Consider the following 20113-nt stretch of genomic DNA (forward strand, 5'->3'; position numbering starts at 1 on the left):
TCACTATAATTTAAAGTTTAAAGGGTTGAGGTCTGGGTTAGATAAGGGCCAGTCTTCAGCTCTTATAAAGTCTGGAACTTTAGTTTCAAGCCAGGCTTGGGTAGTTCGTGCCTTGTGACCAGGTGCAGAGTCCTACTGGAAAGTCCACGGTAAATTTTTAAAAAATATATGGCTGAGAGGTTTTACAACACGATCAAAGACTGTATCTTGATACATTTTAGCTGAAGTTTTCACTCCTTTTTCACAAAAATGTAGTTTTATGACTCCTTAATAAGACGCATTCCGCCAAACCATCACTGACCACGTTGTACCTTTCTAACCACTTGAGCAGCTCCTTTTGAACTGTGAGCGTACACTTTATCATTTTGCTTATTATAGTGTTCTTCAATCGTGAAAATTTTTTCAACGGTAAAGAGGATATTTCTGTGCCTTTCACCTGCGTATCGCGATAGATGTTGTTTTGATCGATAAAATATATGAAATGACACGAAATCGAAAGAAGTTTTTAAAATAATAAAAATGTTCCAAATTCAAAATAATTAAAAGGTTGAAAAAAAAAAGTTTTTATGTAACAGTATTTATCGTCAGACTAGTTTGAAGTCAAATATATACATACGTGAAGACTCTTGTAATGTACCTATCGACAACGTTGAAATTAACGATATTGTGTATGTGCACAGAAAATTACAAACGTAATGTTTGTAACCCAACGTACATGTATGTGATACATGAAGCTTCTCTGTAATCTCACGTGTTATACTGTGACGATCCGAATCGATTATTGCTTTGATTAGGACGTCATCAACTTCAATTGGACGACCAGAACGTCGTCGAATTTTCGATTACCAGAACGAAATTTTGCAAACCAATTTTGACACTGCCGTTCTTTTAAGGCTTCGTCACCATAAACAGCACATAACTTTTTATGAGCTTGCGATGCGTTTTTCCTTTTGCGGAAATAAAAAAGCAAAATATGACGAAAATGTTCCTTTTGATTTTTCATTTTTCAACGAAGGCCAACAAAAACTACGCAGCCGATCAAAAAACTTTTTTTACTTATTGACAGCTGAATTGCCAACTATCAAATAACAAAATGTGTTTTGTTATTTGATAGTTTGTACTACATCTGCAAACCTAAAAATTCAACTGAAGCCATCTATGAGTGAAATCCGCAATTACTTAGTTGGCAACCCAATATTTACGATATGCCTGGCAGGAATATTGGAGAAAAACCAGTAGTAAGAGAAGGAAGATTTAATTATCACACAACCCGATATTCCTTTTAAACCATGGTTCTGTAAATTAAAGCTTAGAAAAACCGCGACTTCCATTTTAACTACAAAGTTAGTCGTGTACTTACGGTGCTGAAATGGCAGACTTGACATTTTCGACTGTCTTTTTTTTTGTTACACTATGTTTAAAAACCTGTTGATATGTCCGGGCTTTAAAATCCGGGGTTTCCCGATTGCCAAAATTTTAAAGACGGCAACCCTAATTTTGTGACACTTGGAACATACCGAAAATCGATACAATTTTATGATAGGGTAAAATTCTGGAAATCGTATTGATTGAAAAAAAAATTTTCCCATTTAGAGAAAAATTTAAATTAACCTCTGGCAACTCTGATTTCAAGACAAGTATATGATGGCCAAAAGATACGCTTCCAAGCCGATATAAAAAAATATTTCTCTTAATTTTCGCTATGTATACTTACAGCTACCTTTTTAGTAAATTTTAATTCAAACTGTTTTTCTACAAATAATAATATGGTTTATTTACATTTTCCTTCTAATTTGACTGAGGAAGAGTTAATGCTCCAAGCAAAATATCAGAAGTTAAAAAAGAAAAAAAAAGCACTACAGGCACTAAAAGCACCTAAACAAGAGCCCGAGAAACCTATATTACCAAAACGACCTACAGAAGCTCGCGATGCACGTGAAATAGCGCGTAAATTAATCAAAAGTGGAGCAATACAAGCAATAAAGAGCCCTCCTCCACAGCCTCAAAATGCTACCTTTAAAAGACCACGAGCAGGTTAATTTCATTAATATTTTTTTTAATAAAAATAATAATTTCCATTATTACATTTAACGTTGATAAATTAAAACATTTTTTATTTTCTACAAAGGTATAATATTTGGTCATAAGGATAGATAAGGTGTTATAATATTGTTATGAAATTTCAAATAGATTTCCTAGGCCTTAAATATTTGCGTTATGAAGCAGCAATTACTATAAGTGTCACAGTAAATTTGCGAAAATAGAGATTAAATAGCAATTACTTTGCTTAGGCAGATGATTTAGAAACTTCTAGCCCATACAATGTCATCATGGTACCTGTGTTATATGTATAAGCTTGCAATTGTAAAAAAACTGTTATATGGTTTAATAATAAGGCATATTTTCAATACAAATTCAACTAATATTTTGTCCAATAACAATAATCATAGAAGATTAAATTATTACTAAAATACTAAGTAAAATGTTCAAACTGTTTTTTTTTCCTCATATTATTTTACCTCCTGTATATATATATATATAGCTCTCGAGCTGATCTCAGGTTGTGAAATTGTTAGTTATAAAAAAACTGTAGGTACATATTGCTCTGCAACAGAACATATATAAATAATAAATAAAAGATACATACTTTAATGCCCCTATTACATATATTTTAATATTATTTTACTTTGCATAAGTTTTGCTTTTAACTTTTGTTTTATATCTATTCAACACCTTTAAATGAGAAGGAAGGGATTGTTAGTAATGTGGACTATCAGTCCCATTGCTAGCAAATTACACTGTCAGATTGATCTGAACATGGGGTACCATGTGGAGGTCAATCTGAGGTATCCTGAAAATAATCATGATGATTTCCTGGCATATTCTTCATGGTGACCTAACCGATCTGCCTTTTCATTTCACCTATCATCCTTCACTTGTGCCCTGCTGTTATACTGTTAGCGCAAGTGGAATAACCATTCCATTGTCATCCATTAAAAAAACACCTTTAAATAGATTAACAAAACTAAAAAGACTCAAAATGAGATAAAGAAATTGGACTAATTCATTGCTAAAATGACAGACTTCTGCCCCCAACTTTTTGCACACAAAGTTTTGTTATAGAAACTTAATAATTCTTTTATGTAATATTTGTGCATTTACAGGTAGAGAAAGAAAACTGAGTGGGTCAGCAGGAGGAGCTGGAGGAGTAGCCTCGTACCAACCCTTTAGTGCCTCACAGGAACCTCCACCCCCAGAAGAAAAAGCTGCTCCTCGAGTCAAATATTTGTATGACTCTTTTGTCACAGCCCGTGATAAGTAAGTACCTGCTTAATTGTGAACAAATTAATTTAATTCACCATGGAATTACCACCTGAGCCTGAGCATTAAATTAGAAAACCCTATATTAGAAAATACAGGGTTTTCTAATTTAATGCACTCGAACATATAACTTAGATATACAGATTATAAATTAGATATAGAGGCCATAAAATAAATGGATCACAATAAAACTTTCATTTCTAAACTGGTTCCAATCATTTTTATTAATGTCGACATTAAACAACTACTTTAATTAAACTGAATACAAGAATTAAAATATTGTAATGAGCATTGTAATTCTATCTGATCATTATATGATAGCCAAATCTTTTGTTGATTATTATTGAAAATAATTCCATTATGTTTCACAGATTAATAGTTTTGTTAAAAGTCTTTATCACTTTGAGAGAATTAATTATAATCACAACATTAAATACATCATTTCGCTGTTGTAAGGTGGAATACTAAAATATATATTACTGTTATTAACAGTAATATATATTTTAGTAGTCCAACTTACTTCTTATTGTATCCTAAATATATTAAGTACTCATTTTTCCATTTTGAGTAACAAACTTCTATCTAAATCTCCATAAAAATTCATTCTACACTCATTTTATCAATTATTTATTTTCATAATTATGTATATCCATATATCCCTTAACATTGGTTTTCTATTTATAAACTATACTATATATATATATATATATATATATATTGCAGAGAAGAGAAGACACCTCGGATTCACGGAGGAGGTGATACTCCTGCAACAGGTGGTGGTAGAAGTTCTACACTACTTGTAACGGGTGCTCGCATTACTGAAGAGGCAATTAGACGTCTTTTAACAACATATGAACCATTCACATATATACAGGAACCAGATGATGATAAGTATGTATTTTATGTAACTCTTATAAATTATTTATAGTTTGATTATAGCAAAATAATTTCAATCTATATGAATTATTAATTTTCTAGTTATTCTTTAAAATTTAAATATTACCTTTTTATATGAACATAAGTAATGTTCTTATATAAAGGTAATATTTAAAAATATAAAAGGAAAATAGGTTTTCGCTTTTTTAAATAAAATTTATTTAAAAACTAGGTGTTGCATGGAAATATGTGATTTTCAAAGTAAGGAATATGAAGTTTCAGTCTGTTAATCCAGTGTTTTATTTATATAGACTTCAATGTGGTTGTGAATTAGAATAACGAAAATTTATTTCTTGCACATTATTAGTGGTTCATTATTGTACCTAGAAAAATATATATCAATTTTTTTAGTGTATATATCTGACGGGTGTAATTTTCAAAAACTTTAAAATACATGTTTACCAGTTCTATCAAGAGACACAAATAGTAAATTTTAAACAAATCAAACTATTTTTTTATAACTGATCTATCTACTAACAATAACTTCAGAAATGTTTATACTGGTAAAACTTATTTATGTAAAGCACTTTACACATATACTATGTAGATAGTATACTGGCCTAACATATATGCCTTATTTATTTTCAGGGTATTCTTAACATTTGATTCTGTTGAAATTGCAAGCCATGCACAAACAGCACTAGAAGGATGTGAAGAAGGCTGGCGAGTGACAAATTCTCGAAGGCCGCCAACAACAGGTGCGTGGGCGCCCGCAGCATCGCCACGAAATCCACCTCCGCCGAAAGATGCGAAACGTTCTTTAATAACATATGATGATATATTTGAATAAAAAAATTAAATCTATTGATTAAATATTATTTATGTCCTTATTAATATTATAAATGTGAATGTGAGCTTGTTACCATTTAATACTTTAAGATTTTGACCAATCATAAAATTTGGCATACATGGGAGAAGAATATAAACTGCTTTTTATCTCGGTCACGCGAACGAAGTCGCGCGTAAAAGCTAGTACTATTATATTTTTTACAAAAGACCATAGTAAATAATGATAATAACTTGTTATGGACATATTAAACAGCATTTTTTAGTCCCAGATTAACTACACTAGTTATGTATACTGAACAGTTGACAAAATATGTAAATACATAAATTATATAGATTAAAATGTTCAAACTAATGCAAATCATGATATTCAAATACAAGTTTGTATTGTTCAAGGATTGAAAACTCGTGATTATAGTAAAGTGAGATAGTATGTTGAACCGCTACATCACCAAAACTTACAAATGACACTGTATTATCCAAAAGATTTTAGCCAGTAAACTTAAGTATTGCTCCAGTAGTGTGTTATAAGAATCAATAAGTTTGCCTCCAAAAACATTACATCGTCTATAATAGATGATTTGGTACTGTTTAGCATCCCTTTATATCAATCAGTTTAGAAATACAGTGAGATAAAAAAAAGAGCGCAAATTTTTTAAAAATCCATTAAATAGCAAAATTATTATCGTTCTCTTATTTCTAGAATGAAGACAATTCTTTTTTAAACATACATTAAAATTTTAGTAACACCAAAATCCCTACCGTTCCTTTTTAATATCCCATCATGTTTCCTGTTTGTTAATGGCGTAATGGGAACCCCAGCCTTTTGCCAAAATCATAAAAAAAATGTACAAAATGTAACCACATTGCATATAGGCGGAAAGGGACATATTGATAATAATGGAAGCATTAATCTTCTTTGCTAGCAATATACTGTCAGGTCGACCTACACGAAATTCCCCTTATGGAAAAAATCGCTAAAAAAACTGAACTCTTATTTAAAAAAAAACCAAACATCTTATTAAGTTCGAAAAATTCTTTACATGATATAAGAAGTCAGACTAATTGCAAAATTTCAGACTCTTCCAATAAAAATTTTTCAGTAAAAATCAGCAGCAGGTATCAATTTTTGTTTGATGGGTGAAAATGGTATGGTAACCCCGCCTGCGCTAACGGGATACGCTAGCTGAGCATCAGTGAAGGGTGATAGATGAGAATGAAAACAGGCCAGTTATCCCATCATAATGAATTCATCAGGAATTAACCATGATAGTTTCTAAGGAGAACCGCGAGGAGGTCGACCTGGTTGGGTATATTGCTAGCAATGGGATTCTCAGCCTCCATTACTAACAAGCCCTTTCCCCCTGCAGGTATCAATTGGAACCATTCTTCAGCGTACTCCCCATGATAAATTCGGAAGAAAATGAACAGAGATGCTACATCTCTAGGCAGTTCTAGTGGGTCAAGTCAGATAGTAAGACATTGATCTTTAATAATTCGAGCCGCCCGACTTCGAATGCAGCCTAACAGATGGAGCTGATACCATGGCGTACCTGCCCATATTTAAAGTGTATAAGTGTAATATTTAACTATTTATTTGAATAAGGATTAAAAAAATAACAATTAGAATTTAAACTTAAGATAAAATACAATTGAATGTTTTTACATTTAGTTAATTACAATTATTTAACTCATAATTTTCATTCCCATACGTAGGTAATTACAAAAACCTGCATAAATTTAAAATAGCCCCCACTTTAATAATTTCTAACACAAATATAATGTTTTAAATCTAAAAAGATGATGAGATATTCGTATTCAAATAAATTGGTTAAGTAAAGAAAATTCAAAATGGCCGTAGCTTTTAATGATATTATCTGTCCATATTTATAGTACACATACATGGATTTTCAAACTTCACTTCAAAATGATACAAATTTTAAAAGTATTATGGGAAATTTATAAAGTTCTACCGCATTCTTATTCTTTGTCGACGCATTATTCTTAATAAATAAATAAATAATATAATAAAATATATAAATAAATTTAAGGATTACTTAAAATATTAGAATTTTAAGTTACAACCTATTTTTCACATATTTACCTTGATCTAAAGTTATAATTTCTAATCTGGTAACCCTGCTATGTACACAATTCTGTAAAAAGTTGACCGGTTTTTTTTAAGCATTTGTATGGAGATACCCTATCTCTATATAATCTAGGAACGAAACATTATCCATATCCTTTTGTATAAATATATATTGCATTTTTATGACATAACAAACACTGAATCCTTTAAATAAATTAATTTTTATGATGTTTTACAGCAAGCAGTGAACTGTTGTATGTCGTGTATATTGTAACAGTTTGTATAGGAGTATGCTAGTAATGAGGACTAGCAAGTCAGGTCGACCTCCACGTGGTCCCCTCTGGAAACTATCGTGTTGAATTCCTGATGGGATCGCGATGGGCTAACTAATCTTTTCATCTTATCTATTTCTGGTACCTCGCTAACGTATACAGTTACCGCAGGTCAGGTTAGTATTCATTGTGATCCAGTAAAAATACTTATATAACAATAATAAAAAAATATTGAAGAAAGATACATAAGTAGCAAGTACCTATGGGACAACGGGTGAGTATATACATATCAATGAAGATTCTTGGTTCCGTTCTCTTTTCCTACTATTCAGAGGGTGGTCTTTGCAAAATTCAAGAAAAACGGTCTTGTTTCATTGTCATTAGAGATATATTCCAGGTTGTTCTTTATATAGTCGAATCAATTATATCAAATGACTATCTCCTACCTTAAAAACAGTTGGTTGTGATTACCATTCAAAAAGGATAAAAGTATGTTCAGTAATGGTTAATCCAACATCTTCGAAAAATAAAAATAATAATTTATTTAGTTATTATTAGTATTTATTTTTTTGATGATGTTGCCGATGAGTGTTGAAATTTTACCAAAAATATAAAATTGATAACACTATTAACCATAAACAAAAATGATCCCGACATATTAATGATCGATACTAAAGATGATTTTAACGATTATTCTAGAAGCAGTATAGTGAAGAATAAATTAGTAGTTGATTAATTATCGGGTACATTCGAATAATTCGAATTGAATTACTCATATGAATATTTAGTAAGAGTATTAGTAAATTTGTATATCTCTAGTGGAAAAAAAGCGCGGGAAACGTTTAAAAAAGCGGGAGTGTTTTTTGATCTTCTTTAAATTAATTTTATTTTTAATTATATAAGGATTAGTCTTATTTATATATTGTGTATTAGATTGTATATATAATTGTATATTTTGTAGTAATAGTGTTTGTTGCTGTAAATATTGGTAAGTAAATTACCTATATTAATTAGACATTATGGATCCACCTATAGACCCTGGGGGGACAACCCCCCAGGTGTCTGCAAATATAACTATCCCATTTAATAATAGTTTTGATATATTGGGTGAATCTAGTATGGACACAGATGGTTCTAGCGTTGCAAGTTCTAAACGTAAGCGAGTACGTGGCGAACGTCGCATTTGCAAACATTGCAATAAAAAACGAAGGAGGCACACCAAAGGTCTCGAATCTAAAATTAAAGATAGTGATTGTCAATGTATTGAGGATGAGAATCAAACTCTAGTATCAATACCAGTTGTAAATAATACCGAGTCTGTTAAACCTGCTTCTCCACCCAGTACTTTAAGCAGAACTTTGTACAATGCCGAGGATGTAGCTCCTTATGTCGTTCATGTACAAAAAAATGAAACACATCCTAATGATAACACTACATTACATCCTATTGCATTTGGTCGCTTTTTACACACTAATAAGATAAATAATATAGTGAATGGTAGCCTCAAAAGAATAGGAAGAAACCGTTTATCGCTTTCTTTCTCAAATTTTGAAAATGCAAATGCATTTTTAAATAATAGTCACTTAGAAACACATAATTTTAAGGCATTTATACCTTCTTTCCATGTAACCCGTATGGGAATTGTGAGGGGTATTCCTAAAGATTGGACAGAAGAGGAAGTAATCCAAAATATATCAGTACCTATAGGTTGTGGGAGAATTCTAAAAACCAGAAGAATTAAGAAAAAGACCATTAATGAAGGACAACCAAGTTTTATTAATACTGAAACCATTGTTATTACTTTTGATGGACAAATATTACCAAAAAGAGTATTTATGTTTTACACATCATTAACTGTAGATTTGTACATTTACCCCACTATCCAATGCTATAACTGCTGTAGGTTCGGACATGTCAAGATGCAGTGTCGTTCAAATCCTCGGTGTTATAAATGCAGGCAAAATCATACAGGTGATAAATGTGAAGTAGATGAGGAAAATGTTTCTTGTATCTTGTGTAATGGTTCTCATTCAGCAATTAGTAAGAAATGTCCTGAATATGCACGTCAGAAAGCCATTAAAGAAACAATGGCCCACAGTTGTGTTTCTTATGCTGAAGCATCAAAATTTCATCCTCCCACTTCTAAACTATATTCAGATGTATTAACATCATCATCTCCATCCAATAAATCTCATTTTCAATCTTCTTTCCTCAAAGAGAAATCATCATTACCACATATTCAATCATCATATAAAAAAACAGTTACACTTAAACCACGCACTCCTCAAAAAGCACAACAAGGATATGATCGTTCTGCCCATGAAGCCTTAGTTAAGGAATATAATATTCCTGCTCCCTCTAATGGTTGTGCATTATCATCAAATAATATTGACAATAATCAATCCATCTTTGATATTATTCTCATGCTTATTAAAGTGTTATCGCAATCGAAAATGATACAAACAACTTTACCACCGTCCAACGATGCCATTTACAATGTATTTTCTCAATTATTAACTTCTCACAATGGATTACAAAGTCCTAATAATTCAGTGGAACTGTCGTAGCATAACAAACAAGAAATCAGACTTATTTTATTTGATTAATAAATATAATCCTTTTATAATAGCTCTCCAAGAGACTTGGTTAAAGCCAGGATATCCTTTTAGGATTTCAGGCTTTACAAGTCTCCGTGATGATAGAGCTGACGGATATGGCGGTGTTGCCATATTGGTCAAAAACTCCCTTCCTTTTTCTTCTTTTTCGCTTCCTGTATATAGCGGCATTAATGCAGCTGCTATAATTATAAATGGTATCTGTTTTGTTACTTTATATATTCCTGATCCTACATGCCAAATATATTCACAACTAGAACAATTATTTTCAATTTTACCTAAACCTTTTCTCGTAATGGGCGATTTTAATGCTCAACACCAATCGTGGGGCAGTTCTACTTCTAATTTTTATGGTGGAAAACTCCTGACGATAATTGACACTTACAACTTATGTATTATTAACTCAGATGTACCAACACGTAGAACTGCACCGAATGAAGGGTTTAGTGCTCCTGACATTTCAATATGTTCTTCTGATTTAGCTTCTTCACTGTCGTGGTATCCTCATTCCTCTACTTTCGGAAGCGATCACTTTCCCCTCATTCTTTCTTTTCCAATTTCCATTCCCTCAAGTCGAAAGAGTGGTCCTCGGCTTAAATATAATTTATCAAATGTAGACTGGAATATTTACAAACAATATTTAGATAATAAAATATCGGAGTTACCTATTGTTTACCATGGAAATGAACATCAATGTTGTAATGACTTGATGATAAATATGAAGGAGGTTGCTGATTTATTATTTCCTGTTAAAAATAGTGCTTCAGGGAAAATTCCCTCGCCACCTTGGTGGGACAAAGATTGTACGGAAGCAATTAAAAATCGTAAAGAGGCTGAAAAAAATTATAATAATTACATGACACCAGAAAATTTTGAAATTTACACCGCAGTTTCACGTTCTACTCGAAAACTACTGAAAAAAAAGAAATTAGAAGGCTGGAGAAGATTTTGTTCTTCTATCTGTCCAGAAGTTAATTCATCAGTCGTTTGGAATAATATTAAAAGATTCAGATCTGCCTTTAGTGATCATACATCACGTTCTGCACTCGATTTAACTTTAGCGAATAAATTTTTAGATCGTCTTGCTCCTAGTTATGTGCCGGAATGCCTTTACAATATTTCTCTATCCGTCTCTGACGAATTATTCGAACTTGACTCTCCTTTTACTCTAGTAGAACTTAAAGGTGTTCTAGCTTCTATTAAAGACTCTGCACCGGGAGAAGACAGTATACCGTATTCCTTTTTTAAAAATGCTAGCGATGCGACATTAATTTACTTTTTAAATATAATTAATTCCATAATTATTTCGGGAAATATACCTACTTCATGGAAGTCTCAGATTATTATACCATTTCTAAAGCCTCATAAACCACCTTCTGAACCATCTTCATACCGTCCTGTTGCACTTTCCTCTGTCTTACTAAAGCTAGCTGAACATTTAGTGAAAAACCGTCTAGAATGGTTTTTAGAAAGTAATAACTTACTATCCCCGAACCAGTTTGGTTTTAGGAAAGGTAAGAGCACCTTAGATAATGTGAGCATTCTTATTTCAGATATTCATATAGCTTTCTCACAAAATTTGTCAATCCTCTCAGCCTTTTTAGATATAAATTCTGCCTATGATAATGTAATAATTTCTATTTTAAAAACTAAATTACAAGCTCTAAATGTACCGGTAATGCTTTCTAATTTCATTATTAATATTTTATCAGAAAGAACAATATATATGAATTTAGATGAAGATACCAAATTATCTAGAACAGTATGGAAAGGCCTTCCACAAGGATCTGTTCTCAGTCCAATCTTATTTAACATATACACATACGATCTAGAATTATTCCTTGATAAATCCGTCAAAATTTTACAATATGCTGATGATCTTTTATTATATTTTATTGCGAAGTCCATAGAATCTGCTTCTGCCAAATTATCTGATTCATTAGATTTGTTAAAAACGTGGTTAGATGCAAATGGTCTTAATCTTTCTGTAACCAAGAGTAGTGTAGTTTTGTTTTCAAGAATGAGATCACCGCAACAAATTAAGGTGATTTATGATAACTCATACATTCCTATAAAGACTGAAATTAAATTTTTAGGTATCGTACTAGATAATAAATTAACAGGTCTGTCCCACTGTAATTATATTTCTACGAAATGTGAGCGTAACCTCAACATTCTTAGGTGCCTTGCTGGAGTTTGGTGGGGAGCACATCCCGTTTCACTAAAACTTGCTTATAATGGTCTTATAAGGAGTGTCATTGATTATGGAACTTTTTTGTTAGCTCCAGGAAGTTCATTTGCTTTTAAGAAATTGGATTTAATTCAATCAAAGGCCTTGAGGATTATCTCTGGAGCAATGAAATCAAGTCCAATCAATGCTTTACAGCTCGAAATCGGTGATCCACCTTTGGTTTTAAGAAGACAATATCTATCTGATCGCTTCTTTTTTCGTTGTTTACAATTATCTGATCATCCGCTTATTCAAAAGTTATCTCAACTACATATCTTTATTTCGTCTTCATCTTATTGGAAACATAAAAAACCTCCATGTTTAATACAAAGTTATGAAAAATATAAATCCATAGAATCTCCCACTTTTACATCGTCCTGTTTTCCCATTTATAAATGCTCATATCAATCTTTAGTTTTATCTCCTAATATTAAATATGATTTTGGGTTATTAAAAAATGATTCAGAATTGAATGCCAAATTTATGTTTATAACTGACATTGAATGGAATGAATGGCACTACATCTTTACTGATGCATCAAAACCAGACAATAGCGGTTGTGTAGGTGTGGGTGTGTTTCATTCACAATTTAATATCGTTCAAAAAATTAAACTTCCACCGGAGTCTTCAGTTTTTACCGGGGAATGTTATGGTATTTTAAAAGCTGTAGAATATATACTTTTAATGAAATTACATAAGGCAATAGTTTTCACTGACTCTATGAGCTCTTTGCAAGCTCTAGCCAAATATCCGTTTAAATCAAAACCAGTTTATCCCATTATTTGTGACATAAGACAAAGTCTTTATCTTTGCATGTTGAGAGGTTATTCCGTTTCTTTTGCCTGGTTACCGGGACACAGTGGTATTAGCGGCAATGACAAAGCTGACCTTATTGCAAGAGAGGCTGTAACTTGTGGTGATATGTATCCGTATCATAATTACTGTAGTGACCTAGCTTGTCTCCCAAAAATATATTTAAGGTATGCCTGGAAGGAATATTGGGAAAAAACAAGTACAATAAAAGGAAGATTTTATCGCCTTATACAACCCGATATTCCTTTCAAACCATGGTTTTGTAAATTAAAGCTTGGAAAGACCGCAACAACTATTATAACTCGTATGCGTCTAGGTCACGTATGCACACCTTCTCATTTATACAAGCTTGGTATTGTACAAAGTTCGTCGTGTAATTGCGGTGCTGAAGTGGCAGACTTGAATCATATATTCTTCTCATGTTCTAAATTTGACCACACCTCCCTTTTTAATCATCTCCGATCCATCCGTGTTCCATTCCCAACTTCTATTCTTACTCTACTTTCTTCCAATGATCCTATTATCTATAAAATACTATCTTCATATATATATGATAACAATATTAAGATTTAGTTATATTACATGAATACATTTATAGTTGCATCAATTGCTTTTCCTATATATTTATAAGTATATTCTCATATGTACAAGTATATCCTTCATATCCTATAAATATCCTAGACCTAATCCTTATCCTTTCTAAATTCGTTTGTGTTAGATATTTTTATTACTATTATCGTTTCCCCGTTTTGTTCTTGGCAAAATACCCTAATATCGGGGTGAACGCCACAAAAAAGAAAAAAAAAAAAAAAAAAAAAAAAAAAATATATCTCTAGTGTCAGTCTACCATTCATTTCACGTCATTCAATTCTTTGTGTGCATTTTAGAAACAGTAAATTCTAATTTCAAGTTTAAAGAAATTTTATAAAAATTATAAAATGTTTTCTCTATCAAAAAATATGTTCCCTATACTCTTTAAAAATTATCCAAGAAAAGTATCTCTAAAAGATTATATTAGTGTATTAACGTTAGAATGCCAAAAATTGTACTCAAATAAAGGTAAACAGCACCGGTTTTTATGTACATAGATTTTATGATGCAATAAATGCAATCTTCTATCCAACACTTTAATAACTTGTTAATTTCATTTCTAAATACCGCTAGGTAATTCTGTTTGAAATGAAGATGATTCTTTAAAATAAAATATTTACTTACAAAGTATCTGGATCAAATCCAGTATAAATTCTAAATTCTGATGTATATTAACCTAAAAATTAAAATTTAAGGCTAAAGAAACAGTCTATCATCATTATTTCTAAATAGTAATTATGTTACTTTATTCATACTAATAAACTTTGCTATTATATTTATTCTAGGGGTATCCTGACCTTTATTTGTATTGTAAAATTCTTAATACTTAATAGACATATTTCCAATATTATAAGATATTATTAATAAGGTAGTGTTTACCATTATTAGTAACAAAATATTAAAATGTACTTTACACATATTTTATATATGCAGCATAAATTAAAAATTGTTTTCACAACAGTTGTTAAAAGATACAAAATAAAATACACATTCAACTATCACATTTTTAAATAACTACAATCTGAATTTAACTGATAATATTATTATTTATTGTAGATTTTTTCTTTTTTATGCTACTTAGAATAGCAAATAGGCTGACTGTCCATCTGATAGAAAGTGGTAACTGTTGCCTATAGATGTAGGCAGTATCATGGACATAACAGAGTATACTATTTCGCCCATGATACCTCCCATGTGTTGCCATTCCTGAGGACTCACACGTTATTCCTCTGTACCCTGTAAATTCACTACCATATCCCACCCTTCAAAACGATGGGGGGAAGGAATTGTAAGTAATAGGGAGGGTAGTCCCCATTACTATCAATATACCCTATTAGGTTGACCTCTGCGCTATTCCCCCTGGAAACTATTGTGACTTGAATTCCTCATGATGGGCTTACTGACCTGACTTTTCATCTTCACCTATTATCCCTCACTGGTGCTCCACCAGTGTATTCCGAAAGTGCAGGCGGAGTTACCATACCATTTTCACCTATTTCACCAACCATTCAAACCGAAACACAGCCATGCAAACACAACTGCTTCACATTAGAAACATGAATGGGACAGAGGTGTCCAAGCAAACAACTTTTGTATAAAGTCTCCCTCTGGTAAAATGTGGATATGATGTGTGGATTTTTTTTAATATATTATATCTTCTAATGACTTCTTAAATTTATATAAAAAATTTATTTAGAAAATAATTAAATTATTTCAGTTGATGAAAAATTTGCATTAAACCATGAAGATTTTGGTAGACCGCTTTATTTTGACGCTCAGGCTACAACACCTGTGGTAAGCCATTTTGTTGAAGTAAATAATGAGTTATTATATAAATATTGTTTTATTTTTTATTTTAAAGTCAATAGTTTCAATAAAATTACTATCACTTACTTTCAATGTGATGCCGATGATAATTTTTGAATTTTATCTTTAATAAGTTCTTCAACAGTCATTTTGCTAAAGAATTCTGATTATGAGGTTTTGATATCCTTTACAAAAGATATAATAAGAATTCTCATATAGTGGGAATGAAATGTAACCCACACAAGTACAGCTGCAGGCATCACCTAATATGTTAAAATATAATGTATATAGTACATATAACTTTTTCTACATACAGCAACACCACGTCAAAATATTTTGAAATGTTCAAATAAGCCTGAGCTAAGGAAACATAATATTTGTTTAATTTTGATAATTAGGATGCTCATGTTATTTAATTAAATATAATAAATTACTGTATTCACAGGACCCAAGAGTACTCGATGCTATGCTGCCATATCTTGTCAGTTACCATGGCAATCCACACTCCCGAACACATGCTTATGGTTGGGAAAGTGAAAGTGCTGTAGAAAAAGCGAGAGAGCAAGTTGCTCAATTAATAGGAGCAGATCCAAAAGAGATTATTTTCACTTCAGGCGCAACTGAATCAAATAATATATCTATTAAAGGTGTTGCGCGGTTTTATGCACCAAGGAAGAAGCACATTGTTACCACACAAATTGTAAGAATTATATAAAACTAACTATATAGAAATACCTATAACTTCATCTGCATACAATTTTTGATGATGTACCCAGTCCCCATAGACTTCAAGCTATTTTTTTTTAATAAAATTGGATTTCTGTTTTTCTTTCTAAATATCACATCCTATATGAAACTGTCTGATGATGGTAGCAATTGTACCTATAATTTAATCAAGAGTGATACCAAGGCAGGAATAGAACTATATAATAATATATTTCTAAGAGTTTTGTTAGTTTGTCCACATCAAAAATAATACAAACTAAAAAAGACATTAAAAAAAGTTACATTGGAAACCAATACTATTAACTGCTGGGCCCTCATTAATAAATATTTTCTTAATTGTTTTTTTAATTATTTATGACTAAATATAACATATTTATTTGATAATTATGAGGAAGTATAGTACTGGTAAGCTACCTAATATAGTTTTAATTCTTAACATCATCATTGGACTCCAATCCTGCTTAAACTTTTTTGCTAATCTGTTTGACAAATATAATAATTAGGTAGTCAATATTATAATTAGGTATATAGTAATTACATATTCTACATTAAAAATCTTGTTTATATATCTTATAGGAACATAAATGTGTATTGGATTCATGTCGTGCCTTAGAAGGAGAAGGGTTTAAAGTTACCTATCTACCTGTGGAACAAAATGGGATTATTAAACTGAATGAATTAGAAAATGCACTTACACCAGAAACGAGTTTGGTATCAATTATGACCATCAACAATGAAATAGGTATACTTTAACTATTTTTAATTAATATATACTGTTATGGTCTTAAACATAAGCTGACCTTGCAAAGTATAATATTTGTCTGTTAATAATAATTTTATTTTACACTTATCATTATGCGAAAATTAGTAAAAATGTTGACTTATTTGTTACTCAATCATATTTAAATAGCTGAAATGAAATTGAATGTAATATTGTGCACATTTACAACACCTCTGAGATTATCATATGATACTTTGTAATCTAATTCATGGACAGAAGTAGTTTTCTTCTGGACAAAGTACAACACAGAATTATATATTATGTATCCATGGCTATGGCAGTAATAATGTAATAAAGTAATAATGGAGAATTTTGTTTTCCTGTGACAAAACCTCCTGTTTCTCTTATCTGTACATACTTTAAAATACATAATGACAGTAAAAATGTTACATTTTCTTAAGTACAGAGTGTTCATTTATTCTATATGCAACATTTATTATTTTATATGCTACTTGTTTCTCGACTCAAGTTCTATTAATCTAGTGGAAATTAATACTTTTTAGGTGTGAAACAACCCATTGCCGATATTGGAGCGATATGTAAAAGTAAAAAAGTATTCTTTCACACTGATGCTGCACAAGCAGTGGGAAAAATTCCTATAGATGTAAATAAAATGAACATAGATTTAATGTCAATTTCTGGTCACAAAGTTTATGGTCCCAAGGGCATTGGAGCTTTATATATTAGACGTAGACCGAGAGTTAGGATTGAACCTATACAAAGTGGTGGTGGACAAGAAAGAGGAATGAGGAGTGGTACAGTACCAACACCACTAGCTGTTGGATTAGGTGAGTCATAATTAATATTATCTGAAAGACATCTATCTCATATTTTTCACTAATCAATATTTTTATTCTACTTATAATGTTGTTGCCAGTAAGTATATCTTTAGTGTTGCAGTAATGAAGTGTTAATCGAGTTTATTTTAGCGGTATTTTGGTACTCTCTTATTTCTAATTTTAACACAAAATTAAGTGAAAGAATTTCAGGCTCTTATGAAAATAGTTGACTATAAAAAAATTAACAAACGTATGAGCATTGGTTTTAGGTTGGTTGAGCATAGTAGTAAGCGCATGCTATTCCTTAGATATCTACAGGGGGGAATTTACTAGGCAGCTGCTCATGGGTATAAATAGAGTTCCATAATTGTCTCGTCTATTTAATTCCCCACCAAGGATGTTGGTAGAGTCTGAATCCGTGAATTCTGTTTGCTAAATTCCCGAACTACTAACTCATACTTAAGTATTATATATTGTTTGTGTCGCATGGGTTGTTTTATTTCACCATATAAGTAGAACTAAATACTATATGTTTAATAGATATATAAAAAAAGTGGCAAACAAGCATACAACCCATCTGATGGTGAATGTTCAGGTTTGTATACCCAACCTTAAAGAAATACGTGCTTTTTGAAGAACCCCATACTGTTTCTCTAAGGAAATGGCAGGGAGCTCATTTCACAACTTGAGTGTTTGCTGAAAAAACTCCTCTACGCAACTATTATAAATAAATTAATTGACAATTATTCTATTTACTGTATAATCACAATTACTCAAATTGTTTCTAAAACCAGGTGCAGCTTGCGAAATAGCGGATCGTGAAATGGCCTATGACCATGCTTGGATGGAGAAATTGTCTCAAAGATTTTTGGATAAAATTAATTCCAAACTATCACATGTTATAAGAAATGGAGATCCAAAGGAATCTTATCCAGGCTGTGTAAATTTGTCATTTGCTTTTGTAGAAGGTATACATTTGATAATTTTTTTTTTTTCTGTTGGGTACATTTTAATAACAAAAGTATTTTTATACAATCCCTGATCAAAAAATCAAATATTACCATTGTACAAAATCCAACACTCAGACTTTTATGACTCTACCAATCGTCATATAATTTTACATGAAGAAAGCCACAGGCTGTATTTTGTTTTGATCAAATTGATTTTATTGTTCAAAGAGTACATTGCCTTTTTTATACCATAGTTGGTATGAATATAAAATTATTAATTACTTAGTTTACTAAACCGTCTATAAATTGAAAATTATATGGGGATACCTTAAAATTTTAAAACAGTGTTCAAAGTATTTTCATATAAATTTCACATTGTAAGATATATAAACTACAAAGTGTATGCAACCTTAAGTCATGAGTAGAAACTATTTTCTTATACTTAAGGTTACCTTTTAAAAAAAGTCTGTTAATTTTAGGTGAATCTTTATTAATGGCTTTAAAAGATGTAGCTTTGTCAAGTGGGTCAGCGTGTACATCAGCCTCACTGGAACCATCATATGTGTTAAGAGCAATTGGCACTGATGAGGACTTAGCACATAGTTCAATCAGGTACATTTTTAACCTAGTTGTTGTCTAGATAATGTCTGGATTATATGTATACATGAGATGAGCTAACAACCATGGTGCTTTCCTAAGTGCATAATATATATTATATCAATCAATTATATTAATGAACAAAAAAGTCGAAGCATAAATTGAAACAGAAAATAGGTACATCTTATTTTTATTTTTCAGGTTTGGTTTGGGAAGATTTACAACCGTTGAAGAAGTAGACTATACAGCCGAAAAAACCATCAGACATGTTGAGCGCCTTAGAGAAATGAGCCCATTGTGGGAAATGGTTCAGGAAGGTGTCGATATTAAAACAATACAATGGTCACAGCATTAAAATACATTATTAAAAAAAAAATAATCACAATATTCCCTCTTAGGAATACTATAAGATTAGGTCCGTTAAAGATCTGGAAAGTATAGATAATATAAATTATTCTTATATACCATGATTATTATGAACAGGATTTCATGAAATTTAATTTGACTTAATAATGCTATTCACATTAATTATTAATAAAAATAAAAAAAATTACACCTAAATACATTTTATATTATCAAAGACTTTGTTGCTATAAACTGTGACTATTGCTAATTTATAATTTTGATAATATTCTAAAGACCAAATATTAAAGTAGTATTAATAAAATATAAATCATAGATAAAGACTTTGTTGTACATTTGAAGCACACACCATTGTCATGAAAATTTAGTATCGAAATATCTTTAAATATTGTATATTTTTATTGCTTAAATATATTGTTTAATTAAACTGCTTTTTTAATGTCAATCTGTTATTTATT

At 31.0% G+C, this 20113-nt stretch overlaps 2 protein-coding genes across 2 annotated transcripts; both read left to right on the forward strand.

Annotated features, from left to right (window-relative positions):
* The first annotated feature begins 1638 nt into the window (after positions 1-1638).
* On the forward strand, positions 1639-5061 carry LOC113510462 (negative elongation factor E). Its single transcript, XM_026893918.3, has 4 exons — positions 1639-2034; positions 3165-3318; positions 4045-4212; positions 4846-5061. Exons 1-4 carry the CDS (start codon positions 1767-1769, stop codon positions 5045-5047), a joined length of 792 nt encoding a protein of 263 aa, XP_026749719.1. The 5' UTR covers positions 1639-1766; the 3' UTR covers positions 5048-5061.
* Positions 5062-13915: 8854 nt separating this feature from the next.
* On the forward strand, positions 13916-20100 carry LOC113510461 (cysteine desulfurase, mitochondrial-like). The gene is made up of 8 exons (XM_026893917.3): positions 13916-14121; positions 15371-15447; positions 15905-16159; positions 16762-16927; positions 17470-17754; positions 18540-18713; positions 19175-19307; positions 19494-20100. Exons 1-8 carry the CDS (start codon positions 14001-14003, stop codon positions 19645-19647), a joined length of 1365 nt encoding a protein of 454 aa, XP_026749718.2. The 5' UTR covers positions 13916-14000; the 3' UTR covers positions 19648-20100.
* Positions 20101-20113: the final 13 nt, after the last annotated feature.

Source organism: Galleria mellonella, unplaced genomic scaffold (assembly GCF_026898425.1).
Source record: "Galleria mellonella isolate WM207_F2 unplaced genomic scaffold, CSIRO_AGI_GalMel_v1 utg143, whole genome shotgun sequence".
Classification (NCBI taxonomy): domain Eukaryota; kingdom Metazoa; phylum Arthropoda; class Insecta; order Lepidoptera; family Pyralidae; genus Galleria; species Galleria mellonella.

Excerpts from the sequence above, each read along its gene's own strand:
- LOC113510462 (XM_026893918.3), top strand. The coding sequence starts at position 1,767 with ATGGTTTATTTACATTTTCCTTCTAATTTGACTGAGGAAGAGTTAATG. Across the intron at positions 2,035-3,164 it reads CTTTAAAAGACCACGAGCAG|GTAGAGAAAGAAAACTGAGT; the intron begins GTTAATTTCATT and ends GTGCATTTACAG. Across the intron at positions 4,213-4,845 it reads CAGGAACCAGATGATGATAA|GGTATTCTTAACATTTGATT; the intron begins GTATGTATTTTA and ends ATTTATTTTCAG.
- LOC113510461 (XM_026893917.3), top strand. The coding sequence starts at position 14,001 with ATGTTTTCTCTATCAAAAAATATGTTCCCTATACTCTTTAAAAATTAT. Across the intron at positions 15,448-15,904 it reads CTCAGGCTACAACACCTGTG|GACCCAAGAGTACTCGATGC; the intron begins GTAAGCCATTTT and ends CTGTATTCACAG. Across the intron at positions 18,714-19,174 it reads GTCATTTGCTTTTGTAGAAG|GTGAATCTTTATTAATGGCT; the intron begins GTATACATTTGA and ends TGTTAATTTTAG.